This window comes from Pleuronectes platessa, chromosome 4 (genome assembly GCF_947347685.1).
Source record: "Pleuronectes platessa chromosome 4, fPlePla1.1, whole genome shotgun sequence".
NCBI lineage: Eukaryota > Metazoa > Chordata > Actinopteri > Pleuronectiformes > Pleuronectidae > Pleuronectes > Pleuronectes platessa.
Genome location: NC_070629.1, coordinates 23,940,695 through 23,960,078, shown reverse-complemented (window position 1 = coordinate 23,960,078; position 19,384 = coordinate 23,940,695). Strand labels below are relative to the sequence as shown.

At 43.8% G+C, this 19,384-nt stretch overlaps 3 protein-coding genes across 4 annotated transcripts; 1 reads left to right on the top strand and 2 right to left on the bottom strand.

Moving 5' to 3' along the window:
• Positions 1–243: 243 nt before the first annotated feature.
• Positions 244–3,666, bottom strand: pcna (proliferating cell nuclear antigen). The gene is made up of 6 exons (XM_053420624.1): positions 3,235–3,666; positions 2,031–2,128; positions 1,873–1,940; positions 1,587–1,781; positions 883–1,006; positions 244–772 (listed from the first exon to the last, which is right to left on the bottom strand). Exons 1-6 carry the CDS (start codon positions 3,453–3,455, stop codon positions 696–698), a joined length of 783 nt encoding a protein of 260 aa, XP_053276599.1. The 5' UTR covers positions 3,456–3,666; the 3' UTR covers positions 244–695.
• A 2,200-nt stretch (positions 3,667–5,866) lies between these two features.
• Positions 5,867–12,644, bottom strand: zgc:152830 (uncharacterized protein LOC767682 homolog). The gene is made up of 16 exons (XM_053421276.1): positions 12,528–12,644; positions 11,649–11,690; positions 11,469–11,559; positions 10,277–10,425; positions 10,083–10,191; positions 9,385–9,512; positions 9,200–9,299; positions 8,964–9,039; positions 8,771–8,856; positions 8,314–8,418; positions 7,978–8,053; positions 7,746–7,864; positions 6,959–7,042; positions 6,782–6,839; positions 6,468–6,649; positions 5,867–6,379 (listed from the first exon to the last, which is right to left on the bottom strand). Exons 1-16 carry the CDS (start codon positions 12,536–12,538, stop codon positions 6,245–6,247), a joined length of 1,551 nt encoding a protein of 516 aa, XP_053277251.1. The 5' UTR covers positions 12,539–12,644; the 3' UTR covers positions 5,867–6,244.
• An 886-nt stretch (positions 12,645–13,530) lies between these two features.
• fahd2a (fumarylacetoacetate hydrolase domain containing 2A) lies at positions 13,531–18,251 on the top strand. Of its 2 annotated transcripts, none has more exons than XM_053421277.1 (8): positions 13,531–13,647; positions 15,120–15,376; positions 15,505–15,721; positions 16,135–16,194; positions 16,291–16,453; positions 17,243–17,351; positions 17,599–17,686; positions 18,076–18,251. In XM_053421277.1, the coding sequence occupies exons 2-8, from the start codon at positions 15,120–15,122 to the stop codon at positions 18,136–18,138; spliced, it is 957 nt and encodes a 318-aa protein (XP_053277252.1). In that variant the 5' UTR covers positions 13,531–13,647; the 3' UTR covers positions 18,139–18,251. The 2 variants fall into 2 exon arrangements, with proteins under 2 accessions (XP_053277252.1, XP_053277253.1); XM_053421278.1 differs by having other exon boundaries at positions 13,540–13,647; positions 15,146–15,376.
• Positions 18,252–19,384: the final 1,133 nt, after the last annotated feature.

Sequence of the window (19,384 nt, the reverse complement as noted above, 5' to 3'; positions counted from 1 at the left end):
GACCCTGGACAATGGTTGTGCAACTATAAAGAGATTATCAATGTGATGCAGAGTGCTTTCCAGAAATAAATCAACTTCTATTTTCGTCTGTTAAACTGTAATCAGTAAATTTCTCAGATTTATTCCTCAAACCGGACCGGGGAGGATTATTTATTTTCTCCTAGAGTAAAGAAAGAGCTCCACCTGCTGGCTTCATCTGGTTACGACTGTAGGACCCATCTCCATATTTTCAAAACACAAAGATAAATTGGAAACAGCTGGAATCATTTATTTTGCACTGAATCGATTAATACAAAAACATTTGGGGTCGACGCGACATTGCGAAACCACAGAAAGTATTTACAAATGCGTTATCTACAAGGAAAAATGGGATATGTGAAATCTGCTTTTCCAAATCGGGCAAAAATAGACAGAGTGAACGAGTGCTGAACTTACGCCGGGGCAGTGTGGAATGAAAACAGCCAGTGGCTCTGAACACGTCTTCAGAATCAAAGCTGCATCACTCTACAGATGACATCATTCATACAGTGGACAGCTGACTGTTTATAGAAGGGTTGACATTAAACCTCCTGCTGTGAATCTCATTAATCTTAGTCGTCCTCCACCATGTGATCACTGAGCCCTTCAGTCACACAGGACAAGTCCCAGTCACCCGTTTTATTCTATTCTCCTTTTTTGGGGCTTTTAGAAACAATCTATGAAGCCTCTTCATCGATCTTCGGCGCCAGGTAGTATTTGACGTGTCCCATGTCGGCAATCTTGTACTCCACCACTGCAGGAAAGAAGAAGATGATAATCATGCAAGGGCCACTACAACTTCTGAGATCATGATGAGAATCGACATGAAGCGAGTGATGCAAGAAACCCGTCTGCTGCACTCACCCAGGGGGATGTCGGCGGACATGCTGAGGGTGACGGTCTTGGACAGGGGCGTGGCCTTGGTGAAGAAGTTCAGGTAGTTGAGGGCAAAGATCAGCTGCACGGGCTCGTTCATCTCGATGGTCACCTACAGACACGAGGAGGGAAACGGTCAGAACCAGAACATGAGTCATCACAACAGTGCAGGCAGAAAGGGACGATGAATAATTAGAATCATTATCAATGTCTAAGCTTACGTTCCTGTAGTGTTACGGTTTTTCTAAATACATTCAGACGGTCAACATCAGATCTAATGAATTATAACCAACAATTGCAGATACATTTTGATGTCAATTGACTAAATTAATTTTTTTTCAGTTCTTAACTAAAGATCTTAGTCTTTGGTTCTGGGGACAAACAGACATAAATTAAATCGGTAATACATATTTTAAATAAAATCATTTTGAATTAATGATATCAAAATAAAATTGTAAATTTGCAGAATTTGTGTCTTCTGATCCACAGATTAAAATCGTATTGTATTCAATTAAGTGGATAGAAAGAACCAGCTGCCTCTGAAGTTTTAAACAGCTTGTGAATTGTACTTTTTAACTATCTTAGTGAATACTTATGACAAATTCACACATCAGCAATGTACCAACATCACCGTTTTGCTTTGAATTAACTAAATATATTCTGTTGTCTTTAAACTGTAAGTTCATGCTTACCGCTTCATCCTCTTTGTCTACATTGCTGGTCTGGGACAGTTTGACGTTTCCTGTTCCCAGCTCTCCTGAAGCAGAGAACTTGACTCCATCCTTGGCACAGGAGATCATGACGGCGTCGCCGATCTGGGAGAGATCTCTGCAGATTCTGGCGAACTCCCCGGAGGGCATCTTCACCACGCAGCTGTACTCCTGCTCCTGGAGGGAGAGATGGTTGGGAAAGGGTCAGGAGCTGTGTGCCTCAGAAACACGTCGGACACAAACTGAGGACGGATGACAGATTACTTACTGGAATACCCAGCTGCTCCACATCCAGGTCCATCAACTTCATCTCGTAATCGGAGACTTTCTCCTGGTCTGCAATACGATGAGAGGCAGGTAAGACAATGCTGAAGATCTGGGGAGATCATTTTAAAGCTGCTGCTGATCGTAATAAGTCAAACTTACTGAGGGTCTCAAACACCAGGGCGAGTGTGTCTGCATTGTCTTCTGCTCGGAGGGTGATGATGTCCTCGTTTCCAGCACACTTCAGGATCTTTGACATACTGGATGGGATTGAAGAAGAAAAAAGTCAAACTCAAGATGCTTTGGAAGGCAGTGAATTCTAGATGAGAAATCCATACGCTCGGGATGAGACAAGTGGGGATGATTCAGCGCCTTATAAACATCCATACAGTTTGCTTCTATGTGCCAGCTTTCTATTTTAAAGGTCTCAAATTGCAATCAGATCAGTAGGACTAGAAAGATGGGATGTACATTTGACTATTATTCTGAAATTTTACAGAGTTAAGGATAAATCATTAAAAACAACTCGCAGATTGTTGTCATAATCATGGTCTAGACTCTTACTTGAAAAAAAATACCTTCAACATTATGTAAACTGAGCTCGGTGAGTATTTGGTTTGGAAACAAACTAAAAATAGATTATCTTCAAAAGAAAGGAAAATGCATTGTGAGAACTTCAAAACATGATCATCTTTGTGCCGATCAGCTTATCAATTTATTTCATGTTTACAACATTTTGTCGATAATAAACCTAAAACATCTGATCCTAGTCGAACCGGGTTAAGAAGGAAGTGGCCGGAAGTGGAAGTTCCCGGGTTAAACAACAATTCCCGCCAACCCGGCCGGCAGAGGAATTGGCGCTCAAATGACGTCATTACGTATTCATAAAGCAGCAGATGTCTGTGAAAACTGCGCCAAGTGTGAATTTAAACACAAGCCGCAGTTAATATGGTGAACAATGAGAAACATCAGCAGACTGTAAGCGCGTGAATCTGCGCGTTAGAGAACTGACAATGAAGAGTTAACAGACATGTCCGGGCAAGAACCAAGATGGCTCCCTCCTTTCTTTTTTCCCCTCACCATCTTTCCCTCTTCACGCATTAAACACCGACTTCTAATACTGGCCAACAGCTGCATCGTGTGTTCCCATCGCCACGTTGTGTTACCGCACTAAAACCGGCGCACATAAACCAGACCCCGTCTACTTTATAACGAATTTAACAACAAAACTTTAACAACTCGAGCTGTCAAACTTAAAGAGTCGGTGGATCCTTCATCTAAAACTCCCCGGGGATCGCGACGTGTTATCCGGGAGGGAGAAAGAAGCACAAGTGTGTGTGTGAGTCGGTGTGTGTGTGAGCAGCACCTGCTGAGGTTCACCCCCATCGCCAGGTTCCTGTCGCAGCGGTACGAGTCGAAGCCGTCGTGCCGGAGCGTGAGCTGCACCAGGGACACGTGAGAGGAGTCCATGCTCTGCAGGGAGATGCCGGACGAGCTGACGTCCCAGCAGGCCTCGGTGATCAGGTCCTTCAGAGCCTCCAGAACCTTCTTCAGGATGGAGCCCTGCACCAGGCGAGCCTCGAACATGGTTCCCGTGTGGCGGTGCTTCTTCTCCGGGTAGAATACTCAAGAAGAGAGGTGGCTGCTCGAGTCAGGATGGAGGACCGTGGGTTGAAAGTAGAGTGTGTGTGGAGGAGTTCAGTCTTTGTGTTGTCAGATGAGCACGAGACAAACACACACACACTCTCACTGCAGAGGTTTGAGCTGCAAGCGCGCGCTAACGTCCGGTTTTAATGATTCTGACTCATTGCGTCATTTCCGCTTCCTGGTTCCGTCTTCCTGAGCGCTAAATAAGACGGGAGGGGATTTCAGCCATGATGGTGAGGACACGTCTGTGAACCGATACAGTCTTCATACAGCAATTATAACAAATGATGGAAATACGTCTTTAAAGGCATCACTCTGTACCCACGCAAAACTCATTGTAAGATATTAAAGACTTTTAATTCCACATAGAGCACAACTCAATAGTGTTTTCACTTTTGGTTAAATACACTTACATCTGCTGGGCCATCATTCTACAGGCTATGTTAGTCTAATGCACAACTTTGTATTAGTGCTTCAGTTATTTACCTTTAAATCTGTATTATTATGTATTATGTATGTATATTATATGTATAATATACACCTTATACTTCAAATATGGTTTTGTCAATATTTCCATCGGCACAAACTTCTTTACAGTGACAGCTTTGTAGTAGTTCTGGTGGCGAGGCTTTCATCTCACTGCAGTGAACTTATGCTTGACTCATTTTGACTATAGTGCACAATCATTGTCCACTGCTGCCATCAGGATCCACCATCAGCTGCCACCTCAATCGTGGTCCACCACCACTATCAGATTCCAACACAATACAGGATCCACCATTATTATCACAATCAGCCAGCATGATACAGGATCCACCATTACGATCCCAATCTCATCCACCATCATAATCAAGTCAGTAACATTTATTGATGAGATATTAGTGTCTTTGATCTGATGAGTAGGAGAAGAGGAAGGAGAAGCTGGGAAGAGAAGCTCCCTGTGTCATGTGTATTCATTACAGCTTAATGAATGAGGGCAGTCGGGTGAATCAGTCATAACACTACACATTGATCTGTTTTAGTGCCACAATAACAACAATAACAATTTATGTGGGGCTTCAGGGTTTGAGCTTCTCTCCCACATTAGTAGTTTAGTAGTTTCTGAGATATACCAGTCACACACTGACACATAGAGGAAAAAGTAGCTCATTTTTAAAGTGATACAGGTTGATGGAGGGAGGGAAGGGGAGGGGAGGGAAGAGGGTAAGCCTGGGAGGGGGGAAGAGGGGATGATTGACAGGGCAGATGAAGACGAAGGATGGGAGAGGAGATTCAAAGACCAGACAAGCGTTTTCAGCCTCCAGCTCCTCCTGGAGGGCTCTGTCGAGGGCCTGCAGCATTTTGCGGATGCTGTTGATCCTCTCCATGTCGATTAACAGGTGCTGCAGTGTAGCACGAAGGTTTCTGTAGAGTGTTTCCTTCTGTAAAGTTGTTGAGTATTCTCGTGTTGTGACGGTCAAAGTTACTGGAGAGACGTTTCTCGTGTGTCTGACGTTGGCTCACGGTCGTTGTGTGTGGTTCCACTGACAAATGTTTATCTTATATAGGTGAGCCAACTCGCTCTGATCTCACACACATCCTTCTATGATCATCTTCAGTCATATTAGCTTTCCATGTGGGTAGGGGGGTGCCATTGATTCCATTGATAGATAATACAAATTTTATTGAGTTTAAATGAGCATTTTTTTCCTTCAAGTAGCTGTAATCAATACCAAGCTATATGGTTTCCATTCAGAAAAGCTACAAGTATTAGTAAACAACACACCTGCATTGTTACCAAAAATCTCTTTTAATTGAGCTACTCAGGTGAAGGCAAAGGTGTCTTTGTGTTAAAGACAGTGGTGGAGGCACAGCCAGATGAATCTCTTTGGGGGCCTCAAGGCAGAGCTGTCGGGCCCCTGCTGCCTCCAAGTCTCCATCAAGTAGCATGAAATCCTCGGGATCATAAAACAGATTTTAGATTTCACTTTGGTAGCTCTGCAGAAACCCTCAATACAGCCACGTCAAGCGATTTCTAACTTAATAGAATTTTAGGCATCATTTTTTTAAATAACTGCTAGATTCAGCGTTTGATCTCTGAAGTAACTGGTAACTAGAGAGTCACACAAATAGATTGGAGTGGAATGTAGAGTATTTTCAAATCTGGAAACTCCAAGTACAAGATGTCAAACCTTTACATAACTAAATAATAATGCGTGTACTTTGATGGTTTCATGTACTCAAAGTCTTACACAAGCTGTTACCATGGTGCCTCTTCTGTACCTCTGTCAACTGGAACTGCTCCGATTCCCTGTATTAACTAAATAAACATTAAAACCAGTGAGGAAATAAATTGTATAGACAGAAAACAATGAGCTCTGATTAGTTTTATTGGTCAAGGGAGAGTTCTCTGTCACACAGCGTCATTCAGCACACAACCAAGGCCAAGGTCTGTCGCACACATACAGATGCACATAAAAAAAGGATGATTATTGTCACACTGCCATTAAACCCCTGAGTATAAATGGATTCAGGCCACTTCAGAACAGGGACATTTTACATGTGTTGCAGACAAAGGTCACATGATCTTAGAAAACAGAGGACACTGTTGCAGAAAAACAATCTGAGGTGTTAGCCATGAAATACTGCACATGTTGCAGGTCACTGGTTTGTTTGTATTTGGACATTAACAGATTTGTGTTTGGAGTGAGCGCAGAGACCGAAGTCTTTCCTGTACGTGGGATATCAGTTTAGAGATCAGACAGGAAGTAGTTGGTTGCCATTGCGAGGATGGGGGCTCCGGTCGGGACCCCGGGGAAAGGACCGCTGGATCCGGCGATGTCAACGTGGGAATAGGGCAGAGGAGTGTTCGAGTCCACACCAAACTGCGGAGAAAAGTCCGGATTGACAGAAGTTAATGACTTGTCTTCTTCCATGTTACATTTATAAAAGTAAATATACAAGTGTGAGGACCTTGTCGAGCCCGGAGGCCATGATGAGGAAGGCTGCCGGGGTCTGATGTCCTCGAGGTGTAGCGGAGGACGGCAGGTTGTTGCATTGCAGGATGTCCTCGTATTCAGACTGGCCCTTGTGGAAGTCGTAGTCCTCTCGTCTGATGCTGGACATCTCGAACACGTCGCCCAGCTTCTCTCCAGCTGCACGAAGACAAAACAAAGACCAGGGGTGATTCAGTAAAGCTTTTGATACAGTTACAATTGCGACATCTGCTGGACAACTGTGGGATAAATATTTAGTTCCCAAACTCAAACATGAACTCTCACACTCACCTTTCTGCCACTGAGCAGCGTTCCCATTGCGATGGGCCGGTCCGTTATCCATGATGATCTACAATGAGAAATTCTAAATTGAACTCAACGCACGTTTTCTACATTCAAATGATTAATGTTGAAATATCCACTCATCTGTGTAAATGACAGCTTTGTGCACGTTTGAACACGACTCACAGAGTAGTTGGGCCCCATGGCTCTGATGGCGTGACCCGTCAGAGTGGCGATAGTGAAGAGCTGAGGAGAAGTCTCGCGAAGCGCCTGCAGGAACACAGCACATGATCAGAAGAAGAAGAGATCAGGTCTCGATCACTGGTTTGAAATTATCTTTGCTTGTGACACGAGTTCAGTGGATCTGATGACTTGAAAAAGATGAAACAACACTAACAAATATGGAGAAGGAGACTTTCGGGATGAATTTAAGTTTGTCTGCAAAGTGTTGAAAGGTGGAGGTGGGAGGTTTCAGTTCTGAGTTTGAGTTTCCATACTGAGAAGTAGCCGAGTCAAATGTTGGTAAACTTAGCGTTAAATGTTCATGTTGACAGTGAACCTCAGTGTTTAACTCTCACTTACACATTTCAACTTCATTTACTGATTCTCACCAAAAAGGGCTGAGAATTATTCTACTATGGTATAAATGAATATTTGAGGAATATACAACATAACAATCTTAATTTGACACGGATTCTTTTTGTAAAATTTCTTAAAATACATTGGACATTTCTGTGTTACAAGGGGTAAAATTTATTTTGTTTCTCAAAATATTTAATAGATTAAAAAAAATACTGTGTGTGCAGTTATCTGAGTATTTAATGTGCTATGTACATAATCTCTAAAGAATCTAAGTCAGACGTGTAGTTTACGTGGTCACGAGATATTGTTGTGACTTGTCATAAAAATAGTCCAGGAAATAGCACCGAGTGTAGAAACTAGTTGCGAAGTAATAATAGTGAGATGTTCTGACCTTCTCCTTCATCTCACAGAGCAGGTCGACCATCACCATGCGACCCTCAGCGTCTGTGTTTCCCACTCTCACCCTACGACCCGCACGGGAAACCACCAGTTCATCAGCCACATAGCAGTCTGAGAAGAGACACACACACACATACAGTGAACCGAGGGAGAAAGAGCTACAGCACAGATCTCACTGAGCGACGTTAAACCAGGAACATGAGTATTGAGCTGGTTAGACTGACCTGAACCCACACTGTTCCTCACCATGGCCATCGAGCCGATAACCTTCAGATGTTTAGGCTTCAGCTTCGCCAAGATCTAGAGAGAAAGACAGAAGTAAATAACACTGACGATTTCTAACTTACAAAGATACACACAACACTGAGTATACGTAAGCCTTTATCTGGAACTAAATATCACATCACGTTTCCCAAACAAGAAGGAAATGATGTTCTCTGGTCAACATGACTCAGCAGCATCCAGGTCTGAGCCCCTGGGAGCTGATTCCTGACTCGGTGACAGTTGAGCTTCTTTATCGGTGAAAGCTCCCTGAGGGTTTCTTCACTGAGTTCATTCACCTGGAAGAAGCCGGCAACAGCAGCAGCTCCACACTTGTCCCTGTGCATCCCGGCCATGTGGCCCCCGGCCTTGATGTCAGCTCCTCCAGTGTCGTAGGTGATGCCCTGGAGACGCCACAACAAGAAACAGATCTCAGTTTAATTAGCTAGTCAGTGACATGTAGGTACAGTACATGGCATCTATTAACAAATACTTAATCAAACAGAGAATGTCCCTTAAACTCCTTGCTGATTAGTCTTAAAGCGCTCTAACTGAATTATAATCAGATTTTTTCAAATGACCTAGTCAGGGGCCAAGCAGGAAGATCAGAGCGCCCCAGATACTTTCTACTTCCCAAATTTGGGCCAATAAAGGTTAACTAACCAAACTGGCCCCCGCTAACAAGTGAAGACAAGTTAACACCAAAAAAACTGGCCCTCAACTGACACATGAGCGCTCCTCTGATGTCACTCTCACCTTTCCCACCAGCATGAGCGTCTTCTGGATGGGTCCCTCTCCACAGTACTGCAGCTTGATCACTCTGCCCTGGTGACGGGGGACACCTGGAAGAGGAGGATGCTATGAACAAGTATGCAAAACATTCACAGTCCTGGAAATCAGTGTCCAGAGCCATGTTGATATGTGGTGAGAACAGAACATGCTCCCGTACTGCTGGCACAGCGGTTGACGGCAGCCAGACAGGGATACTCCTTCTCCAGAACCTTCAGGTCGCTCACCACATCCACCTGGAGGGGAAGAAACACATCACACACTTTAAACAGGGGATTCAATTGTCACTGAAGAAACAAACTGTCCTGGACGGAGACAGGAATTTGACATTTTCCTGGTTCCTGGGAGGAAAAAAACAGGTGATTCTGTCGGCACATGTGCTGGAACATCTCTTACCTTCACAGGGCTGTTTTTGAAAAGCTCCTGGACGTAGTCGGCCACGCGAGGGGCGGCCATGCGCTCGGGGTCGGAGCCACCGATGTCACGACATGCCAACCTGAGGAGTGGGAAACAGGCCGGCAGGTGAGTGAGCAGTGGGAGAGGAAGTCTCAGCAGGAAATGAGATGAAGGGTGCGACTCACCTCCCGCTCTCCAGGGCATCAGCCAGCTGCACCAGCCTCCGGCCCTCAGTCTCATCTGAAGCCCACAGCCCCAGGACACACACCTTGCAGTCAGAGGACTTCACATTCGCCTCCCTCACTTCAATAGGCTGTTTGTAGACAAGACACAAGATGCTTTCAAACATGCAGATGGTGTTGAGCTTTACAATATTTCACACCTATGATCAGATTTGACTTTCCTTGGGACCTGTGATAATTAAAGAACAAAAATAATAAAAGAATCAGCTTTTTACATCTGGAGACTTTGCCTGTGCTAAATCTCAGGTGCTTTGCCTCAAGCGTGGACCTTGAACAAAACATGCAACAAATCTTCTCCAGCATCTTAAATAATCTCCATTCTAACACCACATGTTGTCAAACGCCTGCGGTGAGAGGTTCACGAGGGGTTGTGCGCTCGAAGCAGAGATAACGTTTTGTGCTGCTATTTACTTATCGGACTCGAGACAGTTTTTGAAATGGTTAAAGTTGAAGGGGCAAAAGCTGAGATATGAATAAACTGATCAATGCCCCAATTGTCCAAACTCCAGACCACAGAGGACATTACAAAACTTTTGCCCTGACTCAGCAGAACTTCATCAGTTCAATCACCCCAAGTGTCCCCTGTGATCGCATCAACCAAGGGCCGTAAAGTACCAAGTGTGAACGGAATCTTTTCTTACCATGTACAGACCATGAAGGGCCCCGAGCGCAGCCACCAGGGTGCTGTTCTTATAGTCCTTGTGTGGCGGGCAAACCAGCAGGGGGCGCTGCATGCCTGCTTTCAAGGCCCTGGAAGGAAACACAGATGAGTGAAACAGCAAAGAAAAACCTGGAGTTTAATCCCAGTCCTGTTCTTCAGTCACCATCAACTGACCGTTTGATGCCGTTGACGGCTGCATCACTGAAGCGCCTGACATCGTCGTAGTCGCGGTTCACCGGACCGGTGCTGGCAAACACCAGCCGGTTCCCAGGGAGACCAGGGACCTTGAGGATGACCACCTCCTCTCCCAGTCCGCTGTCCACCTGGAAGCACAGCACCATATACGTGTGATTATCTTTTTACTATCAAGGGCCATTTCTCTTCTTTTTTTTATAACATCCTTCGAGGGCCATCATATATTATTGAACATTAATCACATGCACTAATGTGATGGCTGGAGCTGCTTCTATTTAGCAGTTTTTCAGGTTTGGATCAGTGAGTCTTCACAAACAGTTTTATAAAGATTGGCTCAGAGCAGCAAGTTGTCCCAACACTACAAAACTTAACTGTATAACATCATCCATGTCAGTAACTCTCCTGAAGAGCGTTAACTTATCTAAGAGCATCTGTCTGGACACGGATCAAGTTGAGCTGCATGTTTTCAGCTGTAATGATTGTTCATCTCTGTGTGACACTCTGATTCTCTGCACTGGATTGTGGACAAATAATCTTTTATCCATTTCTCTTGGAAAGCACCATATTCCATAAGCTGTTTGACAGTGTGAGACGTGACAGAAGAGACCACCCTGAAGGGGACATGTGAGTCCACTAGCTGATGTTATTTTACCTTAGACTGAATCAGACTCTCTTACCCATCCCGGCTGTAGTAGGGACATCTGAATCTGGCCCTAGTTAGCTGAGTTAGACCAAATTGAATGATTTCACTCAATTGTGAACTTTGATCTTAATTTCTGAAGACTGATTCTTCACATTTAGTTTGATGAAACACTTACTAAATTAAATGTCTTTCATCTCACCCAACAGCAGCCAATTTACATCACATCTCCTTATTTTGAACATTGATGTAACTTATTTGATGCATAACATTTGCAGCAAATTCATAAATTTCCACAAAGCCGAGGCTCAGATACACAGATAAATCCTGGGTTTTTAAAAAGGTACACAGGATTAATTAAGCGATTCAGACATACATGAGAGGATTTTGTGTTATGTTTGTGTTGTTCTTGGTAGTGCCATTACAAGCAGGGATGTGTGTATATTATATGGAGTTTGTGTCAGAATGTAAAAGACAATGCAGTTCTGCTGAGGTTGCTGGTCTGCAGGAGGTGAAAGAGGAGACACTCACAGAGCTGTAGTCCTGCAGAGGAGCTTTCAGACACTCGAGCTCCGAGGGCAGCGTGTCATGGCTCTGGGTCACCAAGACGAGGCCGTCAAAACTAGAAAGAAGGGAACACCGTCATCTCACACGCCTGCACGTTAGGATGCATCGCTTGCTCTTGCAGACAAACAGGAAACACATGCTTACTTCTGGTTTTTGAGGTCGCTGGTCCATTCAACAGGCTGGACGCTGGAGAGAGAGAGAGAAACACAGAGAACAAGTCATTTCCTCACATGCAATAACAGCATTGTTTGATAAGCTATCTCAGCCTGAACAGTGCAATAATACTTTATAATGCAGGTTCATGCTCAGAGTGGAAACCTGCAAGACCTTTGAGACCTGCTTCAATGCGAGAGGGCAAAAGGTTAATTTCTTTTCTCACTGCAGAATAAGTCAAGACTTTGTACCGAGTGTGCTCTTCACATGGAGCAACTCACACATGCTGCAGCGGGTGTCCCTGTGAATTTACACTTTTAAATTCTTCAGACATCACATGAGAAAACAATGAGCAGATGAGAAAGTGAAATGAAAGCGAAATAGAAATAAGAGTAGAGGCACTTTTTTTTTTTACCAGAAACTTAATCCACCTCTGTTGCAATATAACGTCAAATATACTTTTATTGTCCCCTTTGAGGCTAACTGTCCTGGGGCCAGCAAATGCTACAGCACATTGTGCAAACACAACAAAGAACAGCACAAAGGACATGTCGTGTGATGAACAATGCAGGATGAACGTGAGATGAACACCGGAGAGTAAAAATGTGACAAAGTGCAAAGGTCAGTGAGATGTTTCCTCGTTGAGTCGCGTGACAGACGCTGGGGTTGAATGGGATCACGTGACTGAATAACACACATGAAGCCCAATCAGGTAAATGACATGAATAAATAAGACACAAAGAGAAAGCGCCTCTGAGGCTCCGGGGCTGCTGCTGCTGCCGGGACTCCAGTCCTGCGTGAAGCTGCAGGAGGAAAGAAGCTGAGAGAGCGAACATGGCGTTCAGAGACACAGACGGAGGTTGTTCTCACCGGGTGCACATCGTGTTCCTCCTTCTCCTCCGGTGGCTGCAGGGGAAAGAGGCGGAGTGCAGCCGGTGACCGGGGATCCTGCTCCGGTTGATCACATGACACGCTCTGTCCCACTCGTGCTGCCTTCACGGCCTCCTCCTGGCTCGTGATTACCAGCACCCCAAGCGCAAAATTCAGATTTAAGGGTATAAATTGTGTATAATGAGATCAGGTGATGAGCTGTTTACAGCAACACAGTGCATTTATGCAAGAAATGTAGTTGGTTATAGTTTGGAAGTATTTGTATCATACATTTGGTTAAATTTAAGGTTTTTCTTTAGCTCTAAACCACCAAGTTTAACCAGGACTCTTAACTCCACAACTCAGTAGTATCAAATTTAAGATTGTGCAAATGATATAGATGACTGTAGATTTGTTCAAGATTTCTATGAGTTGTTGGTTGTTGCATCAATGCTTCTCACATGGTTTCATTACAAATCACAATTTGAGTCCCAAGAGGTCAGGAATATCAAGTTATTCTCTTAATCCAAGAGTTAGAAGCAAATAGAAAACATGAATGTAAATGTGAGCAGCACAATTACTGCTCGTCATCTTTTCTATGCCATTAAAGTAATCCCATTACACCAGACAGCCAAAAAAGAGCAAGGGGACATTACAAAAGTGCAAAAAATAAAAACTATTTCAAAACTGCAGACAAGAACATGTGTGGCAAAATTACTTTAAAGTTAGTAAATGTAAAAGTGTCACAAATTGTGGAACTTATTATTAATTGAAACATCACAAAGAGTTAAGTGATTAGTTAAGAGTTAAGTGATTAGTCAAACTCGCTAAGTGAATTAGCGAGTTTGCTAAATTCCCATTGTATTTGAAGGCGCCTTCGAGGGTGAATATGGTAGTTGTAGTTTGTTACTGATTAAAAAACCTGAAAACAAGCATCAAGATGAATATATCAGCAAAGTTTATATTATTTAACATAACATTAATGATAATAATAATAAAAAAGCCTTGACATTAGGATCGTTTGTTGGATTTGTCTCGTCTCGGATTGGTCGGACCTCGTGGACTACAAACACAAACCGGAAGCAGCTGGAAGTGGTGCTTTGTGTGCAGGAGCGGAGAGGTGAGTACGTCAGGCTGAGTCCAGAGGGCAAGAAACTAAAAGCTCTTTTGTTTTTTACTCATTCGACAGAAACGTTGTCTTATTCTAAACGTGTTGAATAACTGAGGGGAAACAGTGAAGTGCAAGTTCAGCAGGAAGTGAAGTGTCGAATCAGCTGATGAAGGGTTTGTTGAGGCTCGTCAGCACCAGAGAGTGAAAACAGCTCAGGACACATTCACACAGATACAATGATCTCAGACCTAATTGATCAGATCTCGAATGTAATGAGTTCAGGGCCCTGGTGTCTGCAAAGCTAAATGAATCTGATCTAACCTGAATGCATCTTCTGTGACCACGTGATCAGGCCCCCCCCTCCCTCCCTGCTCTGAATGTAAATAAACACGCATGTCACCTCTGTCCTACAGGCCAGTGTGTAGATCTGTAAGCACATTAAGAAGTTCACACTCCGAGCTGTCCTCCTGTGATCGGATCCCTAAGGACAGGATCTGTCCTCAGATCAGCCATCAGAGTTTTTTCAGTAACAGGCCACAGATCCACATTCTTCTCCAAACAAGAATACAACCTTTACTTTAACAACTGAAACCAAATCATTTCATCTTTGAGTCCAAAGAGACGACTGATCAAAAGTTGAAGATATTCCCTCAAGTCGCTACAGATGACATAAACATGTTTGTTTTTTTTGGGATGGCGGGGGGGCACCGTGACATTGACCTTTGTACACAGAAATCAAATCAGTTAACCAGTGAGTCCAAGTGAAGATTTGAACCAAATTTGAAGAAATTCCCTCAAGCATTTCCTGATATATCGCGTTCACATGAATGGGTCGGACCCAGAGATCACATGACATCTCAGATTAGAGTGGTTTTGCATTAACTTATATTTACTACCAAGGGTTTTATAAGTTGTTGTTGCAGCTGTGCTCTTGTGTCGGGCCTGTTCTCACACACGGGTGATTGAACATTGTTTCCCAGACTTGCTGACACAAAGGACACTTTACTTATTTTGGCCGCTTCCTCTCAACAAACTGGTTTGTGGAATAAAGAAGTTCACATTATGATCATTTCTTTCTCACAAGTCTTTGTGTCTTTATTTCTGCTGTGACACTTGAGGTTATTGAACTTCCCAACAGGATCAACGCAGATGTTATAAGTTAATATCAAACAGAACTGTAATCGCTGAATCTGTGGTTGATAATCGATCTCCAGTCTATCAAGGGAAAAAGAATTCTGGCTCCATCAAATTAAATGCTGATTTTTTCTCTGACTTTTTGGATAAAACATGTAATCATTCACTTTCTGTCTGTCTTCTATTTAATGACATCTGACAAATTACTTAATTGATACTGGGCAGAAAGAAAACGATCAACCATTAAAATCCCATTAGCCCTGTTGTTTGATTTCTGTTTCCTCTCTGCTCGTCTGTCGTTATCCATTTGTTTGCCTCGACACTTTCATTTCTCTTTTCCTCAACAGATGAGACTTCCTCTTTGCTTCTGCAGAAGTTTGCTCTCTCAAAGGCAAGCGACAAACGTCCAGAGGCGAAGCGTGAGCGGTGCGGCCATGCGCCTGGTGCAGTTTCATCAGCATGGGGACGGAGGGGGCATCCGAGTGGGCGTGGAGCAGGGGGAGGGGCTCGGCGTGGTGGATCTGAAGGCGTTCGACCCCTCCATGCCCTCCACCATGAGGGAGCTGCTGGAGCTGGGGGACAAGGGTCTGGAGTGTGCACAGAGGTGTCAATCACTCACTCACACTCAGTCATGCTAGAACACTCCAACTTTTGTATTTTCATAAACTCGTCATGTTTATCTTCTGTCCCAGATCCACATGCTCCCTCTGACCCCATCTTCTTCCTCCTCAGAGCTCTGGCGTCTGGTCAGTGTGTGTTGGAGCGATCAGGCATCCGTCTGCTCTCTCCCGTGTTGGCCCCAGAGAAGGTGGTGTGCGTGGGCATGAATTACCTCGACCACTGCCTGGAGCAGAACGCCCCGGTGCCCAAAGAACCCATCATCTTCAGCAAGTTCCCCAGCGCCATCACCGGGCCGTACGATGACATTACACTGCCCTCAGAGAGCCAGGTGAGAACAAGTGACCACTCAAGATACAAGACTTTATTGTCATGTGCAAAGGAAGCGAACAAATGTGTTTCAAGATGTTTTTAAACTTTGTGTGATGTTTAAATCCCTCAAGGCTCGTACCAGCCGCGAGAGGAAGCATCATGTTTATGGGATGATGCAGTAATTTACATTTGTATCTCACATACTGCAGAAGAAAACGAGCACAAGACGTGTGTTTACGTGTCTTGGATGGTAAAACTAAATATGTAATACCCCGTCTCACCAGTAGTTCTGCAGCTCAAGCATCAAGCACATTGTGTGTTTTTTGTGAGCACACCTGAAACTGCAGTCCTGCGTATACTGAATGTGGAGTTTGGATCAATTTTGTTTTGATGCTGCATTTGCTTCATCTCGGTCTTTCTGTGGGATTGAAGGAGGTGGACTGGGAGGTGGAGATGGCCTTTGTAATTGGACGCAGAGGAAAACACATCAAGGTGAGTATCACCTCTGACGTCCACGATGCTTTGATCTGCTGGAACATCTCTCAGAGCCGTGATTCAGACTCCATTCCCGCTCCTCTTGTTGTGCAGGAGGAAGACGCTCTCTCCTATGTGGCCGGCTTCACTGTGGCCAATGACGTCAGCGCACGTGACTGGCAGATGAGGCGCAACGGGAAGCAGTGGCTGCTGGGAAAAACCTTCGACAGCTTCTGTCCGTTGGGCCCGGCCTTGGTAACCACCGACTCTGTAAAAGGTGAGGGAACGGGAGGCCGCAGCAGGGAGAGAGAGAGCACGAGGGGGGAAGGGGAAATGAAAGTGTGATGAATAAGTTATCTGTGATTTTGATCTGTCAAGCTGTGACTGGAGCAGCAGGGCAGCAACTAGTGTGCGATAACGATTTCGTATTTCTGACCATCACTTTAATTTATAATTTACGAGTTTCTAAGAAGCAATATTAACGTGACAGTTTCCCAACACGCTGAGCTTTATGTGTACAATCAAGAAAACTAGAAGGAACACCTCATCATGAACAGGAGGTCTGAGAAGTGTATATATATATATATATATATAAAAATCATTATTTAGAGACGTCCTAAACGATGGAGTCTGTGTAAGCATTGGCCCTGCAAGGTCTGACAGTTTAATAATAACACTAGGTGGCGTTATGAGCCATGTTAAACCCATGAATCTACATTTTATTTAATACATTTGGGAATAAATGTGATATTATTATTGCGTTTCCTCAGAGAAAATTCATTTAGCTGGAACCTCAAAAATAACAAATAAGTATAAAGTGTCTATTAGCACAATAATATGAGGTACAATGATGGAAACTGATGAAAGCGGTGCTACAGAATTAATCCCTGAACTAAATTTCAATAGCTCAAAATTATTTGGCACTTTGAATATCAAATAATCAATTTTACTTGCTGTCGTGGTTTAGTGTGCAACTGAGTCCATTTACCTTCTTGAGGAGTTGTCGAGGTATAAAGTGAGGAACATGAAGATCAGCTATTCTGTTGTTTTGCGTCCCTCCCTCCAGATCCTCACAGCCTGGCCGTGCGCTGCCTGGTTAACGGAGACACAGTCCAGAGCAGCAACACAGAGCAGTTGATCTTTAAGACGGAGCAGCTGGTGGCCTGGGTCTCCAAGTGAGTTCACCCTCTGTTTGGTGTCTGCACAGGAGAACCTCAGACATCACGTTTTCAGTGATAAATAACATAAAATAGAACTTTCTGTATTTTATCTAAATGAGCATATGCATGATGCTGCATGTTTTTGAGAAACAATTTTCCGGCAGCTACAAATGTCCAGTCACTGTAAGTTTGAAGCTACTTTACAGCCTCTGTCTCCTCCCTGCTTCTGAATCTGAATCTCCATTTTCTTTTCCTGCATCAGGTTCGTGACATTAACTCCAGGAGATGTGTTTCTGACGGGCACTCCTCCGGGCGTGGGCGTTTTCAGAACACCACCCGTCTTTCTCAAGGTGACGTCACGTGTGAAACTACGACTGGGCGACAGAACAATGTCACTGATTATCACAATATCACTTCCGGCAGTAAAAATAGAACAAAAGTTCCATATTTACTGATGGAAATCAAGTGTTTGCAATTCTCTGCTCATACAGAAGAATTTAACCTTCAGCCAGGAGCAAAAATCTGTCTTTACATTTAAAACGAATGATGAGACAATTATCAGAATTATCAGTGTCAGACGAAAATATGTAGAACTGGTTTGCTGATCCAGCTCTAGCTTTACTTTTCAACGACTGCTGGTGCAGAGATGGAGGGACTGTGTTTTGCCTGTAGCAGTATTTTAGTTGACTTTGGGAAAATCGTGTGTTCCAACTGAGTGTTGAACGTTTTTCTCTTTCAGAGAGGAGACGTGGTGGAGTGTCAGATCGACCAGCTGGGCTCTATAATCAACAAAGTCGTCTAAACTCAGAGCCGCTGAAAACACCAGCAGCACATGAAGAACTGCCGGCTGTCAAATAAACCCAATACACTTCTAAATCGCTAGCTTTTCACAATAAATGACTATTTTCCTGGTAACATTTCTCAGCCTGATTCTGTGAAAATGTGTAAATTGTGTGTATTTCTGATGCTACACTCACTGTGGGGAAGGAAACATCTCCTTTTAGAAACAGTGCACTTACATGACTCAATATGGTGTTTGTGGCCAAACCCCAGTTCTGAGTCACAGTGACAGTCGTCAGCAGCTGTAACGTTCCCCCGTTAGCAGCCACCCACTCAGGCTCCACAGCGGAGACAGTGAGCCTCTCCACGCTATTTCTAATTATCTTCGATAGTAGGATAAATCACAGATGAAACTTTTTCTACGCTCTTCTAGGGAATCATGAATATTTTCTCATGACGCTGGAAATTCAATCAAATGGGAAATATACCGTCCTCCGTTGCCTGAGAGAAAATTCTATACAATTACTTTGACTAATGGAGCTGCCGCCTTCACTGGAATTTTTTTCCCACTGACAGATGAGCTTTAATTTAGTCACGACTGAACAGAGCCCTTAACTTTTTTCTATTCAACCATGAGGGGTTGTGTTGAACCCGGTAGTTATGTTTGACCACTGAGTCACTTAATGACGGGAGGAATTATTATATTCAAAATGAGGGTTTACGTCACAGCATGTGGACACAAAAGCTCAGCATCAACCCCCCCCCCCCCCCCCAGCTACAGGCTCCTCAACAACTCACCCTATGGATTCTTTCTTTGTAAATGTGAAAACAAAATGAATATATTTAATCTTTAAATAGTCAAGTTGTTTGATATTGATGATTTAGTTTGTATCATTTTTTGTATTACTTTCAAGCTGATGCTTTAACTGGAATATTACAGAAACATACTCGGGTGACTGTTAACGACGTTGAATGTACATCCACGATTCAACACTGGGTGGCAGTAGAGATTCACAGCCTTTGTGCTCTGTTTCACGGCCACTGAGATTCTTCACTGTACAAACTATTGGCTGTGAACTCAAAATCATTAACACCTGCCAGAGGAAGCCATGCCCTGTTCAAAGAGAGTTATCGATTTGTATCTGTGTCTTGGAGTCAAAAGGTCGATGTGGAATAGACCCACTCCAGAGGTTTGAGTCAGCACACAGAGATCTGCATGCAGGAGAGGAGCCACTCAGAAGGATGAGCTGCCTGGAACAAATGTGATC

Bases quoted from the DNA above. Each gene is read 5' to 3' on its own strand.
- pcna (XM_053420624.1), bottom strand. From the start codon at position 3,455: ATGTTCGAGGCTCGCCTGGTGCAGGGCTCCATCCTGAAGAAGGTTCTG. The intron at 2,129-3,234 runs GTGCTGCTCACA...AATCCCATCCAG, and splicing joins ATGGGGGTGAACCTCAGCAG to TATGTCAAAGATCCTGAAGT. The intron at 1,941-2,030 runs GTAAGTTTGACT...ATCGTATTGCAG, and splicing joins CCTGGTGTTTGAGACCCTCA to ACCAGGAGAAAGTCTCCGAT.
- zgc:152830 (XM_053421276.1), bottom strand. The intron at 7,043-7,745 runs GTCAGAACATCT...GTGTTCCTGCAG, and splicing joins TCTGTGAGATGAAGGAGAAG to GCGCTTCGCGAGACTTCTCC. The intron at 6,650-6,781 runs GTGAGTGTGAGA...GTCTTCGTGCAG, and splicing joins CGCTGCTCAGTGGCAGAAAG to CTGGAGAGAAGCTGGGCGAC.
- fahd2a (XM_053421277.1), top strand. From the start codon at position 15,120: ATGAGACTTCCTCTTTGCTTCTGCAGAAGTTTGCTCTCTCAAAGGCAA. The intron at 17,352-17,598 runs GTGAGTTCACCC...TTCCTGCATCAG, and splicing joins CTGGTGGCCTGGGTCTCCAA to GTTCGTGACATTAACTCCAG. The intron at 17,687-18,075 runs GTGACGTCACGT...TTTCTCTTTCAG, and splicing joins CACCACCCGTCTTTCTCAAG to AGAGGAGACGTGGTGGAGTG.